We start from the raw sequence: 19,402 nt of genomic DNA on the forward strand, positions 1-19,402 counted from the left end.
ACCTCTTCATTGGCAAAGCAGTACAATAAGTCAGATAACATTTCACCTTCTTCAATTAAAACTACAAAGCTGCACGAGATGATATAACTGGTTACTGTTAATTACATGTTCGATGCAATCGCAGACAAAGGTTACATTTTCAGACCTACTTTTAAATCACGTATAGTTCAGCTCCTTAGAAAACAGAGTTCATATACTCAGATCTAAGTTAAGATTATTGTCTCTAATAAAACAAAAATTATCTTATATTGGGATGGGCTTTCTAGCGGCCAGAGAATTTTCTTTAGGCTTGTCTAAGGATTCTGGTGACACCTAGACCTATAGGCTTGAATTATATCTTTAACAAGTCAAATCGGAGTTCAATGATCAAGTTCTAGGTTTTAATACGTAGTTTCAATATTATCATTTGGTGACTTTTGAGGGGAACTGCACATCCATCTTAAAACCACAAAACTATGAACCTCAAAGAAATAAAATCGTCTAAGTTACTCGCAAATACTCAAAATTGTTACTCAATCGGATATTCATCATGTGTCTTAAAAAAATGATTGTTGGATTACAAAAAAAGCCACCAATCTTTATTGATGCCGATCAAAGTCTTGTTTTGTCTGACTTACCGGCATTTATCCGGTTGACGATTTCAAGTGCATTTACAAACACACAACACAAAAACAACAATGATAATTGTAATTATTTTTATATCAACTACTGAAGTCCCAATAGTTGTAACATTTGCAATACTTGTAGGATCCTGGACTCTGCGTCAATGCGCCCGACAACGATCACTGAGAACACCGACCAAGAAGATCCAGTGAGAAATTTTCCACCCTCGCCAAGAAAGGAAGACTCGAGCCAACTCCATGTACGAGTACGTACACTCCATCCTCCTCCGACTCTACCTCCTAGGATCCTGCTTCAAAAGACGCGACGAGGAACGGATCAGCGAACGAACAGATCGCCCAGAAGCTCTTCAGTAGTTCGGCGTGGATCTTCCTCCTTCGAAAATCGACGGACAGCCGATCGATCCGTTTATTTTACCCATCAGTTCTAAGGCTGGAGCGAGCGGGTTCACTCGCATCAATTTGGAAAGGGGTTGACGGTGGAGGTCGTAAATGACAAGGCCTTTCTTAATCACCAATTGACATGAATTGTGATAAGATCCTCGTTAGCTAAAGGCGAATTATCGTTATTTTTTGCCAGCCAGTGGGTGTTGTGGATTTGAAGCTAAAAATCACCTGCCACTAGTGTACCCAGCTTAGCGTAAGTGAGCCCATCGATCTCAAGTCGGTTTTGTTATTTGCCATACATAATCGGCATCGTCAATCGAGGTCATGAGGCGAGAATCATTGTCTGCCATGACTTGAATGCGTGCCGTTGGTGAATCGTTGCTCGTAGTCAGGGATGCCTGGCAGTAGTGCTCACCCGCAATTTGGAAAGGCAGACTCACAGTTGCCACTGACCTCGGCCACGAGCCGGAATTCGTCTACAAAGTCCTCGCTTTTCCCACCGAAAGGAACCGATCGGGCCATGGATATGGAGATCCAGCAGGTCCCGTGGTGGAACCGCCGTTCACAAATGGAGCGACGTCTCTTTATCTTGGCCGTCCTCTTGTTGTGCTTGGCAGTAGGATTGGCCTTGGCCCTGGTCAGCGTGGTGTATTCGCAATCGCAAAAGGACTCTAACTCGCTCCATAAGACGACAGCGGCCTTTACGGGTGATGATAGCTCCGTCCAAACGAATGGCCATTACATTGGCTCCAACGAGGATGCCAATGCTCAGAGCTACTGCTTGACCCCGTCTTGTATTCGGTCAGCCGGCGAATTGCTTGATAATATGGACGATAAAGTGAACCCTTGTGTGGATTTCTTCCAATTTTCGTGTGGTGGATTCATAAAGAAGACCTCGATCCCGGATGATCGGACACGAATGTCATCGTTTTCAGTGTTGGGGGATAAATTGCTCACTCAGGTAAGTTGTAATTAGTGATTACTCGTAGTCATGGTTATTATTTAGTGGTGGTGTTATTAATAATTCATGGAGTGCAATCCCTTTCGTCAAGGTTACGCGCATTCCATGGGAAACTTCTCGTTGATCATTTGTTCTGGCAGTTAATCAATTACTTTCTTGATTTGCCTGAATTTCACAATAACTGTACATGTGCCTTTATGATCAGAATCGTCATTGTTCGATTGTCGGTGAACGGCTGCATACGTATTACATCCAAGTGGATAGAGCTACTGAGGGCTGTTTTACATAATGCCGCGTTTTCACGGATCCCGATGGTTAGTTAGTCACTTGATTATTCCGTCTGGAAAACGTCCACGTCACATTATGAGAATTCACCACTTGCTTGATGGTCTGGTTGACACCCGCTGAGAAAACCAGGTGACAAATTATGCCTGAGAACCGAAATTAGTTCTGTTAATTTTTCAATTTCCTACTGGTTGGAGGCTACTTGGCCTAAATCTGACTCTGCGGTGATTGGTCGACATTTACTCTACATTGTTTTAGATTGAGTTGCTACTAGGAAGCGACACAGTACTCTTTGTGCGTATGTACTACATACCATTCCGATACGGAAAATTTGTTTCCGTTAACTGTGATTTCTGCACCCTTTTTGTTTACGAAATGCCATTTATTTGAACAGTGCAACATTAACGATGGCCAGGGGTATGCTGCAATCATCGATTAGCCTTTACTCACTGCTACTTAAAGGTGAACAGCAATGTCGAGCGTATAAGTGTACTTTGATCAATGTATTTTGAAACGGTGTTTTTGGATTGCCAAGCCATGCCACGTTTAGAGCAAGCGAGTTGGAAACCTGGAACTCAACCGAATTTCAGCCAACATTTAGGCACGATGCTCTCTGGAAATTTTCGATTCCTATTGGTCCATAAAGCTCGTACTTGATGAGTGGTAGTGGCAAAGTGATTGAAAAGGGTGGTATTCGCACACGCTGGTTACGACAGAAATATTAAGGTTCGCCCTGGCCTCTTGTTGGAAACGAAGACTCCGTCGTTCTCATCATTTGACCAATTTACTAAAATTGGCCGTCTAAACCAACTTGAAGCAGCTCTTTTCATCTTTTACTGATCTTGCACACATGCTTGATAAACGTGCAGAGATGTAGACAGACTTCTCAAAGAATGCATTCGAAAGTGAAACCATGCGGACTTGAAGCGGGAAATAGTCCACCAAAACCTGAGCTTGAAATCAATTTGCAAAGACGAAGGGGACCACGAAGTAAACGAGAGACTTTTCTGATCTATGTTTGTCTGCTTATTTCTCTGTTTGTAGGTTCGGCTTTTGTTGGAAGAGGAGAATTCCCCCGATGAGGCGAAATCGTTTCATATGGCCCGTTATGTGTATCAGTCCTGCATGGATAAAGAGGGCATTGAACGCTTGGGTGTAGATCCTCTTAAACAAATCCTTCGAACTTTGGGAGGATGGCCCGTGTTAGAGGGCGCCTCTTGGAACGGTTCCAACTACATCTGGTACGAGCAAGTCTATCGTTTCCGAAAAATGGGCTACTCCGTGGATTATTTTGTGGACTTCTCCGTCACCACGGACCTGAAGAACAGCTCATGGCGGATCTTGGACCTGGATCAACCAGGCCTCGGGATGAGTCGGGAATACCTGATCAAGGGCTTTTTCGACGAGGATGTTCAGGTAAAGGACTACGCTGATCAGATTACCTACACTCTCACAAGCTCCATCTCCATTATCGTCGTTTCTCCATTGAGATCTTCCTTGCATTCAATGAGTGATAGACTGGAGAAAGTAAAAGCTCTTTTTGCCATCCAAGTCATTGTGATGCGTCTCAAAAGCGTTTGCCTGTCATAAACATATTCGAAGTTTGTGTTGATGCCATTGGCCTGTCAATATTGCCGAGCTCTAAAGAAAAACGTCAGGGATCCTCACCAAAAAACAGACATAGATCCAATCCCTAGAGAGTAGTTCCGGAAACGAAACGATTGCCTATTGGCAAGTTGGTACTCAAATTCGGTTCTTTGATAGTGCTATGAAACGAGTTGACGAGCTATCATTTTCCCCATTCCCAGCAAAACCTGAACGAGGACCATCTTCTGCTCTGTCTCTCTCTCTCTTACCCCCCTCCCCCTTTTAGGCGTCTTTTCTGGAGGCCATAGAGACCTTGTTTTTATCAGGTTTAGATGTACTGCCATCTAACATTCGTGGTAAATGTCCAATTAACACGCCACTTTCAAGAACGTCTTCTTGCACTCCATGACGTTCACTTTTAGAGTATTCTTGATTACAATGCTACAAGAAATATCAGAAGAGATCCCATAGTACAAACCCTAGCTCTCTAGCACTTCTACTATTGGTCATTGTGGTCTGTTTAATACGTGCATTAAAAGACCGATGAGCACCACGTGATAGTTGATCCGTCTGTTGGTGTCTTTCATCATGACCATGATCCCCTCCTCGTACGAGTACTTCTTCCCTTACTTCTCTTGTTCTTTTTCCTCAATCCTGATGATCTTCGTTCGTTTCATCTTTTCTTTCCCACTGCTTCCTTGACCAATATGCGTTGCAATGACTAACTGACAGAGTGAGTGACTGGATCTCTCTTTCTCTCCTGGATTGATAGGCCTATCTTCATTATATGATTGACGTGGCCACGTTTTTGGGGGCTGATCCGAGCACAGTGGCCCAAGAGATGAAAGAGGTGCTAGAATTCGAGATTATGCTGGCTAATTTCTCGCTGCCCCGTGAGGAGCGACGAAATGCTTCCAAGCTCTACAATCCCATGAGGATCAAGGATGTGTCCAATTTCGATCCACACACACCTTGGCTGGAGTACATCAACAATATCTTGACTTCAGATATCATCCAGGTTAGTCATGCACTTAGCGATGATCATAAAGTTTCAATTTCCGAAGCCTCTCGTCCTTCTCAACTTGAAGAGACTATTTCAAACAAGAAAAATCCCAATTATGTGCCGACAAGCGATGGTCTCCTCTTTTGAAGTCAAGCCAGAAGTCTATTCCGCACTTTAATCAGGGCTCCGGCTTCTGGAAGACGAAGCCCTTAAAGAAAATTCTCGAGATTGATGCTTATCCCTTCCTTTAAGCTTTGTCAATTACCGACAGGCCTGTTCAATGACATATTTTGAAACCAATTCTTAATTCAAAAACGATAACTTAAGTCAAAGGCGTTCTCAATCGCCTCTTTTATTATCCGCATGTCCTTCAACAGGTCAGCGAGGACGAGATCATCATTGTGGATGTGCCTGAATATCTGGTCAAATTCTCATCGTTCATCCAAAAGGTGCCAGCTCGAGTTCAATCTAACTACATGCTGTGGCGGGTAGCAGCCGCCTCCATGAAATACCTGAATGAAGAAGCCAGAAAGATCTCATTGCGGTTCTCTGAAAAACTCACTGGAAAATCGGAGGAGACGCCAAGGTAAGAAAAGGGCGACTCTTTGCGTATGCTATGAGAACTTCCAAGATTCCGTTATTGTTTCAAGTACTGTATGTACACACCTACCCTGGCATGGCTAACATCTTTATACTCGAGGTCACCAATCCCCATGGAAATGATTCCTAGGGATTAAAATCTCGCGGGATTACGTTCATTACGTTACGTTATGGGTTTTACCTCCATTTCATGTCAGATGGAGAACGTGCGTTGGTGCTGCCAAAGGTAGTTTGGCTAACGCCGTGGGTGCCATGTACGTGCGAAGGTATTTTGACGAGGCCTCCAAACAGGCGGCTTTGGACATGGTGGCAGACATCAGGACGGAATTCGACAGCATCCTCGAAAAGGTCGACTGGATGGATGCAAATACGAAAAGACGAGCCAAGCAAAAGGCCAAGGACATCGTGGAACATATAGGTTATCCTCCTGAACTCCTGGACAACGAGAAGCTCAACGAGTTGTACGCTGGCCTCGAATTGAACAGTACACATTACCTGGGTAATGCCCTCAACATGACCGTGTTTGGCACGAACTACGCATTCTCTAAACTCCGAGAACGAGTAAGTTGACTGCATGTGCCCATAAGCCAAATCCACTGCAAAGGCCAGTCTCCCAGAAGCTAGATTGATGTGGGAAGATGTGAAGTTGTTCCTCTTCCTCAATTGGGTTTGGGATCGGGCTGGGCTTTAAAGTTCGGCGAACCGAGAAACCATCGGATGTTTCTTATCGGGCTTGTGATTCTCTAATCAATAGGTGAACAAGACAGATTGGATTCGCCATGGACGTCCCGCCGTGGTCAACGCCTTCTATAGCCCTCTTGAGAATTCGATCCAATTTCCGGCCGGAATCCTCCAAGGAATCTTCTTTTCCAATGATCGACCCAAATACATGAATTACGGTGCCATAGGCTGGGTCATTGGTCACGAGATCACACATGGGTTCGATGATCAGGGGCGGCAATTCGACATGGAAGGTAAGATCATCAGTCGTCATGGCCTATAAGATCCCAATTGATCTTGAAAACCCGTAGCTGATACAGAGAAAGAGTAGAATTTCTCCTCTTTAAGGCAGGTCAAGTTTTATTTCGACGATGTTTGACGTTTCAAAATGTCAAAGCCTTTAACTTGTTTTACTCATGGATATGTCAGAATGTGCCATTGTCACGGTAGAATGGCTGATATGTTGATTCAAAGACCATGCCGTCGAGCATTCAGTTGTGTAAAAGGGATTTGGAGGGACGAAATAAGCAATACTTTTGTCATTAGACGAATACGATCGAAGAACCCTTTTATCATTCAAGAAATGTTATTGGAACATTTGATCTATTTACATTTGTTAGTTCAAACCAAGGTGCGTCTCCTTTCGATTATAGTCTTTTAGTCGGTGCTTTTAAAAATAATCATTACCTGAGTGAGCAAATTACTAATTGGATTACTTAAAATCAGATTTTAATTTCTCTTTGCGTCAAAATTTATTGGGGTGCAACAATTGCGCTATATGTATTAAATATCATATTTAGACTGAACCACGGACTATCAGAATTTACTTCGACTTCCAACCGTTTTCCACCAAAACCAGCATATTCTGGAGTAATTTTGAGTCGTTTTTCAAAATATTTGAATAGATTAAGAAATTTGAATGGTTGCAATTAAAGGTCAGCCACTTTTGTAGCATTCACCTTTAAAGTAGTTCGTTTAGAAGTTATATTGCCAAAAGTTCAAGCAGCTGACACAGAATGGCGCAGGTTGGAATCTTATTTTGCCGTTACTGCATAACTTTGACAGCCAGATCTTTGGCCCCTATTTTGTCATGGTCTTCATTTATCGGGCACGATACTTTAATTAAACGTTATTTACCCATTTTGGATTAAGTGAGTGTTTCATGAGATATGAAATGTTTTGTCCGCTGTAAGTTGTCCAAGAGTGAACTCACAGTTTTATTTCAAGCCTTTGGAGAGCCGCTACGAGAGAAACAGACTCAGAAGGTGTATTTCTTCGATTGTAAAAGTGTAATTTCGATTGGATAAACGCTGATGGCTATCTTAATCCCGTGTTTGGAAAACAAGGCTCTTGCCTTTATACGTTCATTATTTAGCTTGATTCAAGAATGAATTTCTTGAACAAATAATGAAAAAATAGGATTCAAATTTCGAATCGCTTTTTAATAGCCAATAAACGCTTCAATATCATTGGAGTTGTGCCCTTTGATTTTCAGAAAGAAAAAAGAATGTTATACGAGTCCCAAGTCTCACTTGGAGTTTCCTTCGTCAGCAATCAAACTAGAGTGGCGTAGGAATATTCATTGCCATATGTTGTTGCGTACATTTTGGAGAAATTTTCGAACATATCCTCGTTCAAGGGGGCTGGAAGAAACACACACACACACACACATATTGATCATACGTTTTTAATTTGAAGTGAAGCTCGTCTTATCCATTTATGTAGGGGAATAGGTAGCTCAAGAAACTCTGAAAATGCTGCAGATGATTAGCGAGGTCTGCCAGGACTTTCCGAGCCCGTGTTGATTCGGTGCGAAAATGCTTCATTCATTTCTGTGGCACGGACTCGATGATACAAATCAGTAGTTATATCATCATTTCTCTGATTGCTACAAGCTCTCGTTTGGCTGGCTCCAAAACTTCTACGAGGGAAAAACTTGCGTAGCAATGATGCAGATGGAACGGGAATTCAATGCCAACAACGGCATCCTTCTTCTTCCTCCTTATCTTCTGCTTTTCCACTGCCACCATTACCATCATCATCATCATCATCGTCATCATCATCATCATCACCACCACCAGCACTGTCGTCTTGAAGTATTTTCCCCACCTTCCACTACGATTTCGGTGTCTTTTTTCCCTCTGAGAAAAAGAACGTTATTGAAGGAGGATTGAGAAGAGAGGAGAACCGCCGAAAAAACTTTCGCTTCCTTCTGCGTCGCGAACTTGAAATTCTCGATGCGATGTCGTAGTATTTTTTCAAGCGATCTTGAGAACAATGACTTGTTCAGCTACAAAGAGCTTATGTGTATTGATTTCCACTCCCTATTTGTTTGGAGCAGCCTAAATTGGCAGAAACTACGTTACTAGCGCTCTTAACAGGCAACTTACTCTCACTCAACCCTAGAAGATCTTTCAGTACTGCATGGTAGTACGAGTACTTGAATATATACTAGGTAATATGTACATATATGTGCATAGAAGGAGTCATGCCGTCGTCGTACTCTAAGGTTCTGCTCCGAATGAACTCATCCACCGTGAGATAGATTATTCAAGCCGTCAAAATTAGATTTGAAAGTGTCTGTGTACACTGCGCAGTGTGCAGGTAATAATAGTATAAGCCACTTAATGCATTTGCATGGGACAGTTCTGGAGTAGTCCGGGTAGCAAATCAACCCTCACCCGTCTGAGTTTTATGAATCAACGAGAGGATTCGAAGGGTTGAATGGTTCAATGAACCACTTTTCTCTGTCCGAATTAAACTTTTATGTGGACTCAGCCGAATTGTTTGAAAAAGTCTCGTCTTGGAAGGCTTAGGATCAGATTATCTTACCCATCTTGCGCTTGGGTGCATACCCCAATTTCATGACATTAGATCATGCTATGATATCCCTTCTCCATTTACTGAGATGCTACATGGAACAGTCTTTCGATATGTTTTGACAAGTCGAAGCTCGAAGTCTACGTAGAAAAAATGACGGCCTCATGGAGCTTTTGTTACGGCTTTACAAAATAAGCAAAGTGCTCAATTACTATCAACAAGTTCGCATCTCAAGAAAAGTCCGGGTTTGATGAGCATTTGGTAGTCAGGGAGTCCGTCAGTTTTCCTCATCTTTTCTTAACGTGGATGACCGAATTTAAATTACCAATTTGGCAACTGGTCCACATTATTTCATGTCAGTCGTGGCCAAACCAAGCGATTCTTGCTTTGTCCTGTGAAAGTTACATTTCGCTTGAAGTTTGATGTCAAGCGCTCAACTTGTAAAAATATTTCCAGATGATGCCTTCAACACTTTGTTATCCAACAACAAGCTCTTGCCTTTGTATGACAGGGATGGGTGCAACTTTTTAAATTTTGATGAAAGAAGTAATCGATTGAATATGGATAAAACAAATGCATTTTTTGCATCTATTTGTATTCATCTGTATTCTTCAAAGGGGCTTTCTTTCACTTGATTATTCCCGAAAACTTTGCTTGACCACACGATGACACATATTGTAATTTTCAGCAACGTAATACTGTCTCAGAATTCCATTTAATTTTACAAAAATATTATCAAATGCTCACTTCCCTATTGAAATGGTTAAACCACCGAGCCCTGTACACCAGCAAGGCGTCAGTAACAAACATACAACCATTAGAAAACAGGAACATCTGCTTCAGGCAAATTAAGGAGTTTTAGATGGCCATAAATCGTTCCAAAGCCTCGGANTGATGAAAGAAGTAATCGATTGAATATGGATAAAACAAATGCATTTTTTGCATCTATTTGTATCCATCTGTATTCTTCCAAGGGACTTTCTTTCACTTGATTATTCCCGAAAACTTTGCTTGAGCCACACGATGACACATATTGTAATTTTCCGCAATGTAATACTGTCTCAGAATTCCATTTAATTTTACAAAAATATTATCAAATGCTCACTTCCCTATTGAAATGGTTAAACCACCGAGCCCTGTAGACCAGCAAGGAGTCAGTAACAAACATACAACCATTAGAAAACAGGAACATCTGCTTCAGGCAAATTAAGGAGTTTTAGATGGCCATAAATCGTTCCAAAGCCTCGGAAGAATAATGGAAATTCTACGTTGATAATCAGTTTGATATAAGCAGATTATAAGTGTTCGAGATTGAAAATCAAATGTTACTTGAAATGATTTTTACCATTGTAATGCTTGCAAGTCGTTTTTCGGCAAATTTTCTGCGAAGGAAATGGCTTTCAAATAACAAAAGTCTTGCTGCAAATTTGTTTTTATCCGTACGTGTCACGGCAATTTGTCAGAGGGTGTTAAAAACATCTGCCCACGTAGTCAGAAAAGCAATGTACAAAAAATGACAAGCTAATTGAGTAGGGCGCTTTTAATTTCCTGCCCTTTTATCGCCAAATGTGACCAAACGATGTCCACATCATCCCTTGAATGTCAAGCCTCGATGAGCAGTTTTTATCAAGATTTGCAGATTTCGATTCTAGTTAAAATTGTTACACTGCTTGGCTTTTTTCGAACACGTCTTGGCTTGACAATCGACGCGACACTTCTCTCCGAATGTCAAGAGTGGGACTGAAAAAGGAAGAAAGAAGGAATTGGAAATTCAGTGGGCGCACTACATAAAACAGGATAATTGAGACGCCGAGGGAGGTCAATGTCACATCAATTATCACATTTTTAAGATTGCACGACAAAGAAAACTTTCACGATTTATCGGCCAACTCTAGTGGCATGCCGCCTGTGGTCTCTCGTCTCTACCCAGCTAACTATTTGAGCAATCAGAGTACAGGCCCTTACGGTTACAATGTTTTCTGCGGTTCCTCATTAAGAGGAGAGTCAGAACTGTTCAATTCCTGCAATGAAATGTAGGGCATAAAAGAGGCGGTTTAACATAGACCTACATTTCATGTCATGAAAGTCAAGGAGCTACGATGCTTTGTGGCTGAATAAAGTGGGTAATCTCGACTTTTTATTGTTTCCAAGTTACCGACACAATAAGCGGTCACATTTCTGATCGTTTTTTTCCTGTCTTACGATGGATGTGCCTTTGATTTAATTTCCTCCATAACTGTGTTTCTTCTACAGCCGTATTTGTTCGGGTAGTAGGAAAAACATTTAGCAAGTATATCCTGGTTGCAGTAACTTGATTTCCTTGCTCCAACTATCAACTGAAGTAGGTTTGTTGCAAGTCACATTTTTTGCATGTTCCAAATGTCATTTTGGTTGTCTCTCAATTGCAAAAAGGGCGAGGCTGACTGAAAGCCGACTTCCTGCACTAAACGGTATTGTCTGCTCGGTCTAACTTGTCGATATTTATCGGCAATTAATATCCCCCTCTAAAAAGCGTGGAATAGTCAAAGAAACCGCCCAAAATCTTCAGGTTCGAAATTGTCGAGCTGATGCAGTTCAAGAAAACACATTCTAAGATTTGGATCCAAGTTGGAAAAGAATTCCCATTGAATGGGGAATCGTTCAGTTTCGGAACAGAACATTCGTCCATCAACTCATTTCAACCCTGGGTGTATTGTAATCGATATCTCCGATTGGTTCATGTTTAAGGAGAAGTAGTCAAACTTAAAAGATGCTTAAAAATTCGTTCTGCACCTGACAAGTGCGTAAGGAACAGTCATGTATTATGAGAATGTTTTAAGTAATACTGATCCACATTCAATAAATGTTCGAGTTTTTGGTGGCACTTGTCCTAACTTATGATGTTCCAGCTTCTATTAGCTCCCTAATGGCGCCTCCACATTTGGCTTCAACCACTTTTCATAATATCATACTTAAGATCAAAATATAAGACAGCTCCTGCCCTGGACTTAATTCGATATGGATTTACAATGGACGAGAACATTTTGTATCGTTTGAACCATAGAGCTTACTCAATATCGGTAGTTAATCTGAACAAAGATCTTGCCAAATTAATTCACTTTGGGGCTAAAACCTGATAACTTCTTAGAAAATGTATCCAAAATAATGTGGTAAAGACGTGGAAGGTAAGATGTGGTAAGGTAAAATTAAAATATTTGGCCCCTCTTGCTCAGCTACATTTGCTTTTAACGGTATAACTTTGAAACGAACCAGGTGACTATGAAGCGTTCTTTTAGTGACTTGCCTGTAATGGCAACGATCTAGATGTCTTATTTTATGAATATACCATGAAAAGGGACTCAGGGTTGCTCTGACCCGAAGCAGGCCGATTTGACGGGAACCCCGTTTACAGTCCAGGTTTTTGGAAGCCCATCGTTAGGCTCAGTAACCCTTTTGAAAAAAGCTTTATTTACCGTTGATTTCAATATGAGTTATTGGACTCAATTGGATTGGCATGGTGTTATTTCCAGGGAACCTTGTGGACTGGTGGGAACCGATCACGAAGGAGCGTTATCTCCAGAAAGCTCAGTGCATCATTCAACAATACGGCAACTATACTATCCCCCATCTGGAACTGAGTCTGAATGGCATCAACACGCAAGGAGAGAATATCGCCGACAACGGAGGGATCAAAGAGGCTTATCAAGCTTACGGTAAGGTTGAAGCTTTTCAAAAAGAAATCCACTAGCTAGATGCAACCTTTTCAAGCTCTGGGTAGTCCATTCCCTAGTGGAACTATACATTATACTAGTAGTACATTCATAAATAGTCACTGACGTCCCTGTTCTCCTGGGAATGGTGGCTTCCCTCCAAGAGAGCGAGCGGGCACTGAAACTTGCATGGGTTCTCGGTTTTAATTGGCTTTCAAAGCCTTACTTCGACGTGGGATTTAGTTCTCTTTAAAGGCACAAAGATGATAAAAAGACCTATTCAAAGCTTGACTACAATGAGATCAAGTATTATACTTTACTCACAACCAAACCCAATTCTTCTTGTGAAGTGAAGTGAAGTCAAACAGCTGACTTGGGTTTATTGAGCAAAATTGTAGTCAAAATCCTGAACCAACCCAAACAGTGCATAGATTAAATTGTCATTCAACCCAATTTAGCGGCTTGTTTGAGAAAAAAATATTCTGATATTGAGCCAGGATAGCAGTACGGTTTCAGAAGTACACAAAAAATGACATTTAAACAAAGTTGAGGCACAGTTCATCCCATTGTTGAAGTAGTAGATGGATCACGTTGTGAGTTGGCTGCAATGTATTGATGAAATCAATCTGCTTGCTTCGTCAGAGTGCAAACCAATACTGCACTGCTTGATCACTTTTATACAATTTGAGCAAGCTTATCCTAAAAGAGAATAACCAAGATCCCTAATACATCACTAAAGAAGTGATCACATCACAGCGGTTTATAGTGACGAAATAAATATAACGAGCAGACCTTCATTAAAAAAACTTACATGATCTAGATGACGTCATTGGGCATTTCAGGCCTTGCCCCTATGTCCAATACCGTTTAGCATGCATTCTTTACTGGATACCTTAACTTTTTCGCTTTAGTTTTCTCACGTTTTATTTAACAAAAATTATTCATCAAAATGTTCACTTTAGGTGGAAGAAAAGAAAAAGAAGTCTGGGATATAAAGTTAAAAGTGACAAGAGAGACAACAGCAATAAAATACAATTGATTATTCTCAAGTTGTTTCTTTAGTTGGAGAAATAAGTTTTATGGACTTATTGCTGATATTGCACGTTTGAAAAATTATGTTTAGTTTGGAGGCTGGCCGCTGTGGTGCATTGGTACAGGGTCCACTTTCCATTATACTACCCTTCATTGTTAGTTAGTCTGACTTGATTGGCTAGCCGAGTCCAAATATCTTTGTAGTATTAAAATCACAATATGAGTTGGTGTTTAACACCATAAATTGGCGAATTTGCAATCATCACAGAGCGTGGTAGAGAAATGATGATGGCCATGAGTGATGATGAAGTGGGCATATCTCTTCATTGGGAGATAAACGTTATTCTTCACCGATTAGTTGGCGGTGCTCATTTTTAAAATTGTGACAAAATGTTTAAAGGTTTAGATAGAGACTTTAAGGGTTATTAATATCGTGTTAGGTTAGGTTAGGTAAGGTTAGATTAGGTTTGATTAGGTCAGGTTAAGATTTAAAAAATAAAAAGAATAACGTTTACCTCATTGGAGCAACCATCATCAGATGGCAGGCCGAGAGAGAGAGCTGCCATCTGACTCCGTAACAACCAAACATTAAACAAACAAACAAACAAACTTAGATTGAAGCTGATTGAGGGCATAAGAAGAAAATTAATACAACCTTTTGCAGACATGCTAATATCGTTACTTGGATAGAAATCCTAGCACTTTAAAATGAAAAACCTATGTAGCTTATGTAACTTTGTATTCATTTAACATCTGATCTACCAACGAATTAAAGTTGGCTAAAGATGTAGGCAAAAATAGGTACTCTGAGGTGTTGTACCTAGAGCTGTTCATTCAGAGTTGTCAGATCTGGCTAACCCTTGAATCAGGATTTTGAACAGAACCTTGTCCAAGTTCGGCTTAAAAATTGCTTCTAGATTAACGCCAAAATATACTCTCCAAATACCCACCCTTTGGCAAGGAAGAAACTAATTTGACCTTTTCCAAATCTATAGACTTCAAAACCAGATTTACTTCATTGACCATGGCCTCTTTGACAAAAAAGAAATGAACCCCATGGTAAGTGGACTCCAGGGTCACAGAAGAAATTTTTTGTCCCAAAAGCCACAAAACTGAATGTGAGAAGAAAAACATCACGAACAGGGTGGTGTCACTTTGGAACACCCTCCCTGCACGTGTCCAAAATGCTCAAACTCTAGGCATTATCCAGTCAAAACTCAAAAAGTTACTCTTCTGAAGTCTATGTTTTCACTGTTTTCTCTGATTTCCTCCTTAAAGTTTAGCCTTGGCGATTTTTGATTGACATGGAACTATACTCTTGCATCCATTCATAATGTCTAAGAACCACGAAACACAAATTCTTCTTGCGAATATTTAAGGTTAGCAAATTACCATTGAAAGAACCCGAGAAAGAAGAACTCTAGGTGGACTTCATTGTTCGAACTAGCCTGGATTCTCGAAGGCTTGAAGTTGCTCTCAAAACGCGCATGAAGTCTCTACGGTCACTAGAATTGACGCTAAATCTTAGATTGGGACAAAGCTCATGGATGATTTTAAAAACTTACAGCATCAGATACCTTTTGTACCTTCTGTGAATACTGTACAATCCCAACCTTTCTAACCTCTCCCAATACGAGAGCTCTCTCATATCCGTAATGTTCCTAGTGAAACATCTTTGAACCTGTTCGACCTTTTTGTTTGCCTACATCATAAAAAATGACTACCTTTGCCACTTTCATCTTATATGATGTCTGTGTAATTTCCCTGAGTAGTGGAGCGTAGTATTTAGGTTTAAAACGAATAAGGATGAAATTAAACATTGTTTTTTACACTGGATTCTTCGTAACGTATTGCCATTGAAGTACCTAAGGCTAAACGGACATTCGAAAGCTGATTGTCCATCCTTACTTTGATGCTTATATGCCCCTTAGATTTAGTTCGGTACCAAAGCTCGTCTGTATGAATCAAGGATCAAAACTGCACTTTCTTCGCACAACAGGACCTGTTGGGCTCATATTTTATACTTAATAACGATGGGTTAGCAATAGCTTTTGGAAATTATTATCAATTCTTAAAATTAGACATAAACCAACAAAAAAACCACCTAAACGTTCCCCAACAATCGACATGTCAAGACTTAAAGATGTCGAACAACAGATTGGCTCCCTCATTGCAAACAATTGAAGAAAACAAATGACAAGACGTAATTGTTAGAGAAAAGAGCATCAAAATTGTTAACGCACTTTCAAGGCACAAACTTCAAAGGCTGACAAATCTTAGAGTTTGTCGTTTTGCCTTTATGGGAACATCACTTTTTCATAGATGTTTCGTCCGCGTGTAGCGAAATACCAGCCACAATTCGGGAGAGTACAACAGAGTAAACGCAAATGAGTAAGCTTTCCAGTTTTCTGTATCTACTCTAAATGGAACAATATATCATTAAGTCATCAAAGCATCTGCCTGTGCCTAATTACTAAAGTTGTAAAAAGGGGCAAATTTCTGGAAATTTGATTTTTTTTTTAACTGCTCACTGTTACCATGATTGGCTTTTCAAAAACGTTGAAAATACATGTGTCAGTTTAATGTTTTATTGACTTCGTTGGATTGAAAATGAGGCAGTGAGTGCTCAAAAATGTGTAGACGTTGTCATGGCGAAGCAATTTGGCATCCTGAGGTAATGACTGCTAAAATTGACCTGGAGGGGCCCATTTTGAGCCAAGGAACAAAAAATTAAGTCCTTGCGAGTAAAGAAGTCAAGGTTTTGTCTCTTTGTCCAATTTCGGGCCAATCTTGTGTTTACGTAAATCATCATCTATGTTTTCGATATCGAAGTGAATCTTGGCCAATTTAAAAAGTAGTTTTTCTATCAGTTCTATGAATTTTGTTCCTCTTTTGGTTGGAAAATTATCTACTGATGTAAGCAATTCAAACAATAAAATTCGGTCTTTTAGCGAGTCTACTTTGCATTCTAGATTAGCCCTTTTTGCTTTTTTAGGTGCATTTTATGTACATTTCTTAACCTCCATATTTGCCCTTTTTACAGCTCAACTAAAAGTGGCGTTTGATCTTTGCAGAGAAATGGGTTGCCCGGACCCACCAAAAGGAGCAGCTTTTGCCGGGATTGGGTAAATTCAATCAACGCCAACTGTTCTGGATGAGTGCAGCCAATGTGTGGTGTGCCAAATATCGCGATAAGGCTCTTAAGTTGCGCGTTCTCACTGGGGTTCACTCGCCCGATATGTTCCGGGTGAGAGGTCCCTTCTCCAATATGCCCGAGTTCTCTCGAGACTTTCAGTGTCCTCTGGGATCACCCATGAACCCTGAGAAGAAGTGCGAGGTGTGGTAATCTATCAATCGCCTTGACCACCGCGACAATAATGCCAAAACGAGCAGAGACGAAACAGAGTCTCGTCCTCTCCAAACCCTGATTTGTCAGTTCACGATTGAGTTGTGAACTATCACAGCAACTATTACTGCTACTACTACTTCATCATTATCATCATTAGTCAATTACTAATTATATATACTAGTATATCATAAAGTACAGCACAGCCCCACCCAGTTATTTGTTTGTCTGGAACCATCGCCATATATTACTATTACTATTCAATTCATTGTGCCGTTTTAAGGCCGCGTGACATCAAATTACTGCACAGACTTACGTATGTTGAGGAACTTGTATTGGTGCACACACACAAATACACACTGTTAGTGTTGTTGAAATGAACTGGACTCGACTGAGAATGGCTCAGACGAACAATTTGACTTATGACAAGCGAACAAATTAAAAGAAACGCCACAATGCGTCTTAAAGAGCCTGGAATACTATAAAGCTGGGTACTTTCGTCTGCCACTTACACGGAGTGTTTGCTATATCAGACACAGATACCTCGGTTGACGTACTCGAGTGTGTGAACTTTTTCCAGTGTTTGCGTGCCAATCAGTCAAGAAAGAATGCCATTATAAAGAGGAGAATGAAGTAACTCGATTGAGAATCTGCGACGGTGTCCTGAATCGTCCTTTTGTTCAACATGTTTCGCCATGAGAGTGTATTTTGGCCAATAAAATAAGCTATTCTTTCTTAATCCTTCTTCATTCACGAGTTGCTTCTAGTCCGGAGTCGGGGGAGCAAATTTTTTGTGATAAAACATATATTGGGTCTGCAACATTGGTGAAATTCTTATGAGGGCTTACGGTCCCTTTTAAGTTATTGCACACGCGCTAACATGTAATAAGCTAAGATCAATCCCACTGATATGATGAAAAGCAGTGCAAGTAGTGATATAACAAATAGAAAAAATGGCAACATTTAGTCGTAAATACGTTGATAGGAGCAATTTATATTGAATTTGGCATTCCAAGTCAAAAATATGCGCGTTTTGGGTTCAAAATCTAATATGATAGCAATGATTGTAGTGTTCAAGTGGTTTCGAGTGATGCAATTTGCGGGGTTATGTCTTCAGATGGTTGGTGGAAAGTGATAAACACTTCGCATTTCAGAAAAACGACATGGTAGCATTGTTTTTGCTTTTTAGTCATTGAAATGCAAGGTATTAGTAACGAAATTACAAGTAATGGAATTACAGTAATTCCTTCCTTTTTTCGAAAAAGGAACTGTAATTCCATTGCATCTTAAAATTATGTAATTGTAACGACCCACAAATTAAAAGAATTACTCTTTACTCGTTCCTTTTTCAGCTTCCAGAAGGGCCTTTAATTTTTCTTTTATCTCGTGATAGCTGAGGACACTTAAGTCTCAGCAGAAATTGCCATTTTGTGCTTTTTCCATCCAACGTATTATGAACAATGAAAGTCAGTGTTGACAATTGAGCTTGCTCATAACTACTATACTCTGAGGGTGTTCTTGGTTTTAAATCTTGTTGCATTTGCTACTTTAGTGTTTACATCTTCTCAATCAAATTCCGTTGGACTGAAGACCTGATGCAGTGCAATTGTCAAGCAGGGAAAATCTCCCTTTGGCTTGAGTATGATGCATCAAATTTCCAAAGCCTCCACATTTCCAACACTTAAGGCAAATGCTTCTAACAAGGAAGCTCTACCGGCTTGACAATGTCTCATACTGTTTTTCCATCATGACTTTTGCAACATTCTTGTTTCAAACCTCCAACAATCATAACCCCATCCAGGGTCCCAATCATGACTCTTCAAAGCATTACGATGCAATACATTTTGAACAACTATGCCAATATTAATCGACTGCTAATGCACATTATTGAAAAATGTTGACACGAAGTCTTCAAATGTTAGGTGTTAGGACTGCTTAAGAAAAAACACAATATCTTTAGAGAAGTATGGTCTTGATGGGGGGAAAACATTAAATATTGGTCATCTAAATCTTAGGAAAAGATCAAGTAATGAGTAACGCCATCAGATTTTATTTTTTGAGTTACGGTTGTGTAACGAATTACTAATTTTGACCAAAGAAATAGTAACTGTAATTCGTTCCTTTTATTCAGGAACGACTAATGCCCTGTTGAAATGGGGAATCACGTGTTGATTCAAAAATCTTCAAATTATGAGTTTGAATGGAAAAGTGAATAAAAACGAGCGGAGTGGAAAACGGAAAAATACGGTCGACCAAAGATGAATAAGAGCAGGCTTGCCAAATGAAAAAAAATATATATTTGGTTTTAATGAAGAAAGTTGAATTTTCTTAAGGAGGCGACAACGACAGCTC

The 19,402-nt window shown here is 40.3% G+C and overlaps 1 protein-coding gene across 1 annotated transcript; it reads left to right on the top strand.

Annotated features, from left to right (window-relative positions):
- Positions 1-996: 996 nt before the first annotated feature.
- On the top strand, positions 997-17,789 carry LOC131877316 (neprilysin-2-like). The gene is made up of 8 exons (XM_059222927.1): positions 997-1,968; positions 3,298-3,669; positions 4,613-4,858; positions 5,221-5,429; positions 5,641-6,004; positions 6,198-6,417; positions 12,493-12,675; positions 16,779-17,789. Exons 1-8 carry the CDS (start codon positions 1,402-1,404, stop codon positions 17,048-17,050), a joined length of 2,433 nt encoding a protein of 810 aa, XP_059078910.1. The 5' UTR covers positions 997-1,401; the 3' UTR covers positions 17,051-17,789.
- The last annotated feature ends 1,613 nt before the right edge of the window (positions 17,790-19,402 follow it).

This window comes from Tigriopus californicus, chromosome 3, assembly GCF_007210705.1.
Source record: "Tigriopus californicus strain San Diego chromosome 3, Tcal_SD_v2.1, whole genome shotgun sequence".
NCBI classification, from domain to species: Eukaryota; Metazoa; Arthropoda; class Copepoda; order Harpacticoida; family Harpacticidae; genus Tigriopus; species Tigriopus californicus.

Bases quoted from the DNA above. Each gene is read 5' to 3' on its own strand.
- LOC131877316 (XM_059222927.1), top strand. From the start codon at position 1,402: ATGCCTGGCAGTAGTGCTCACCCGCAATTTGGAAAGGCAGACTCACAG. The intron at 1,969-3,297 runs GTAAGTTGTAAT...CTCTGTTTGTAG, and splicing joins GGGATAAATTGCTCACTCAG to GTTCGGCTTTTGTTGGAAGA. The intron at 6,005-6,197 runs GTAAGTTGACTG...TCTAATCAATAG, and splicing joins TCTCTAAACTCCGAGAACGA to GTGAACAAGACAGATTGGAT.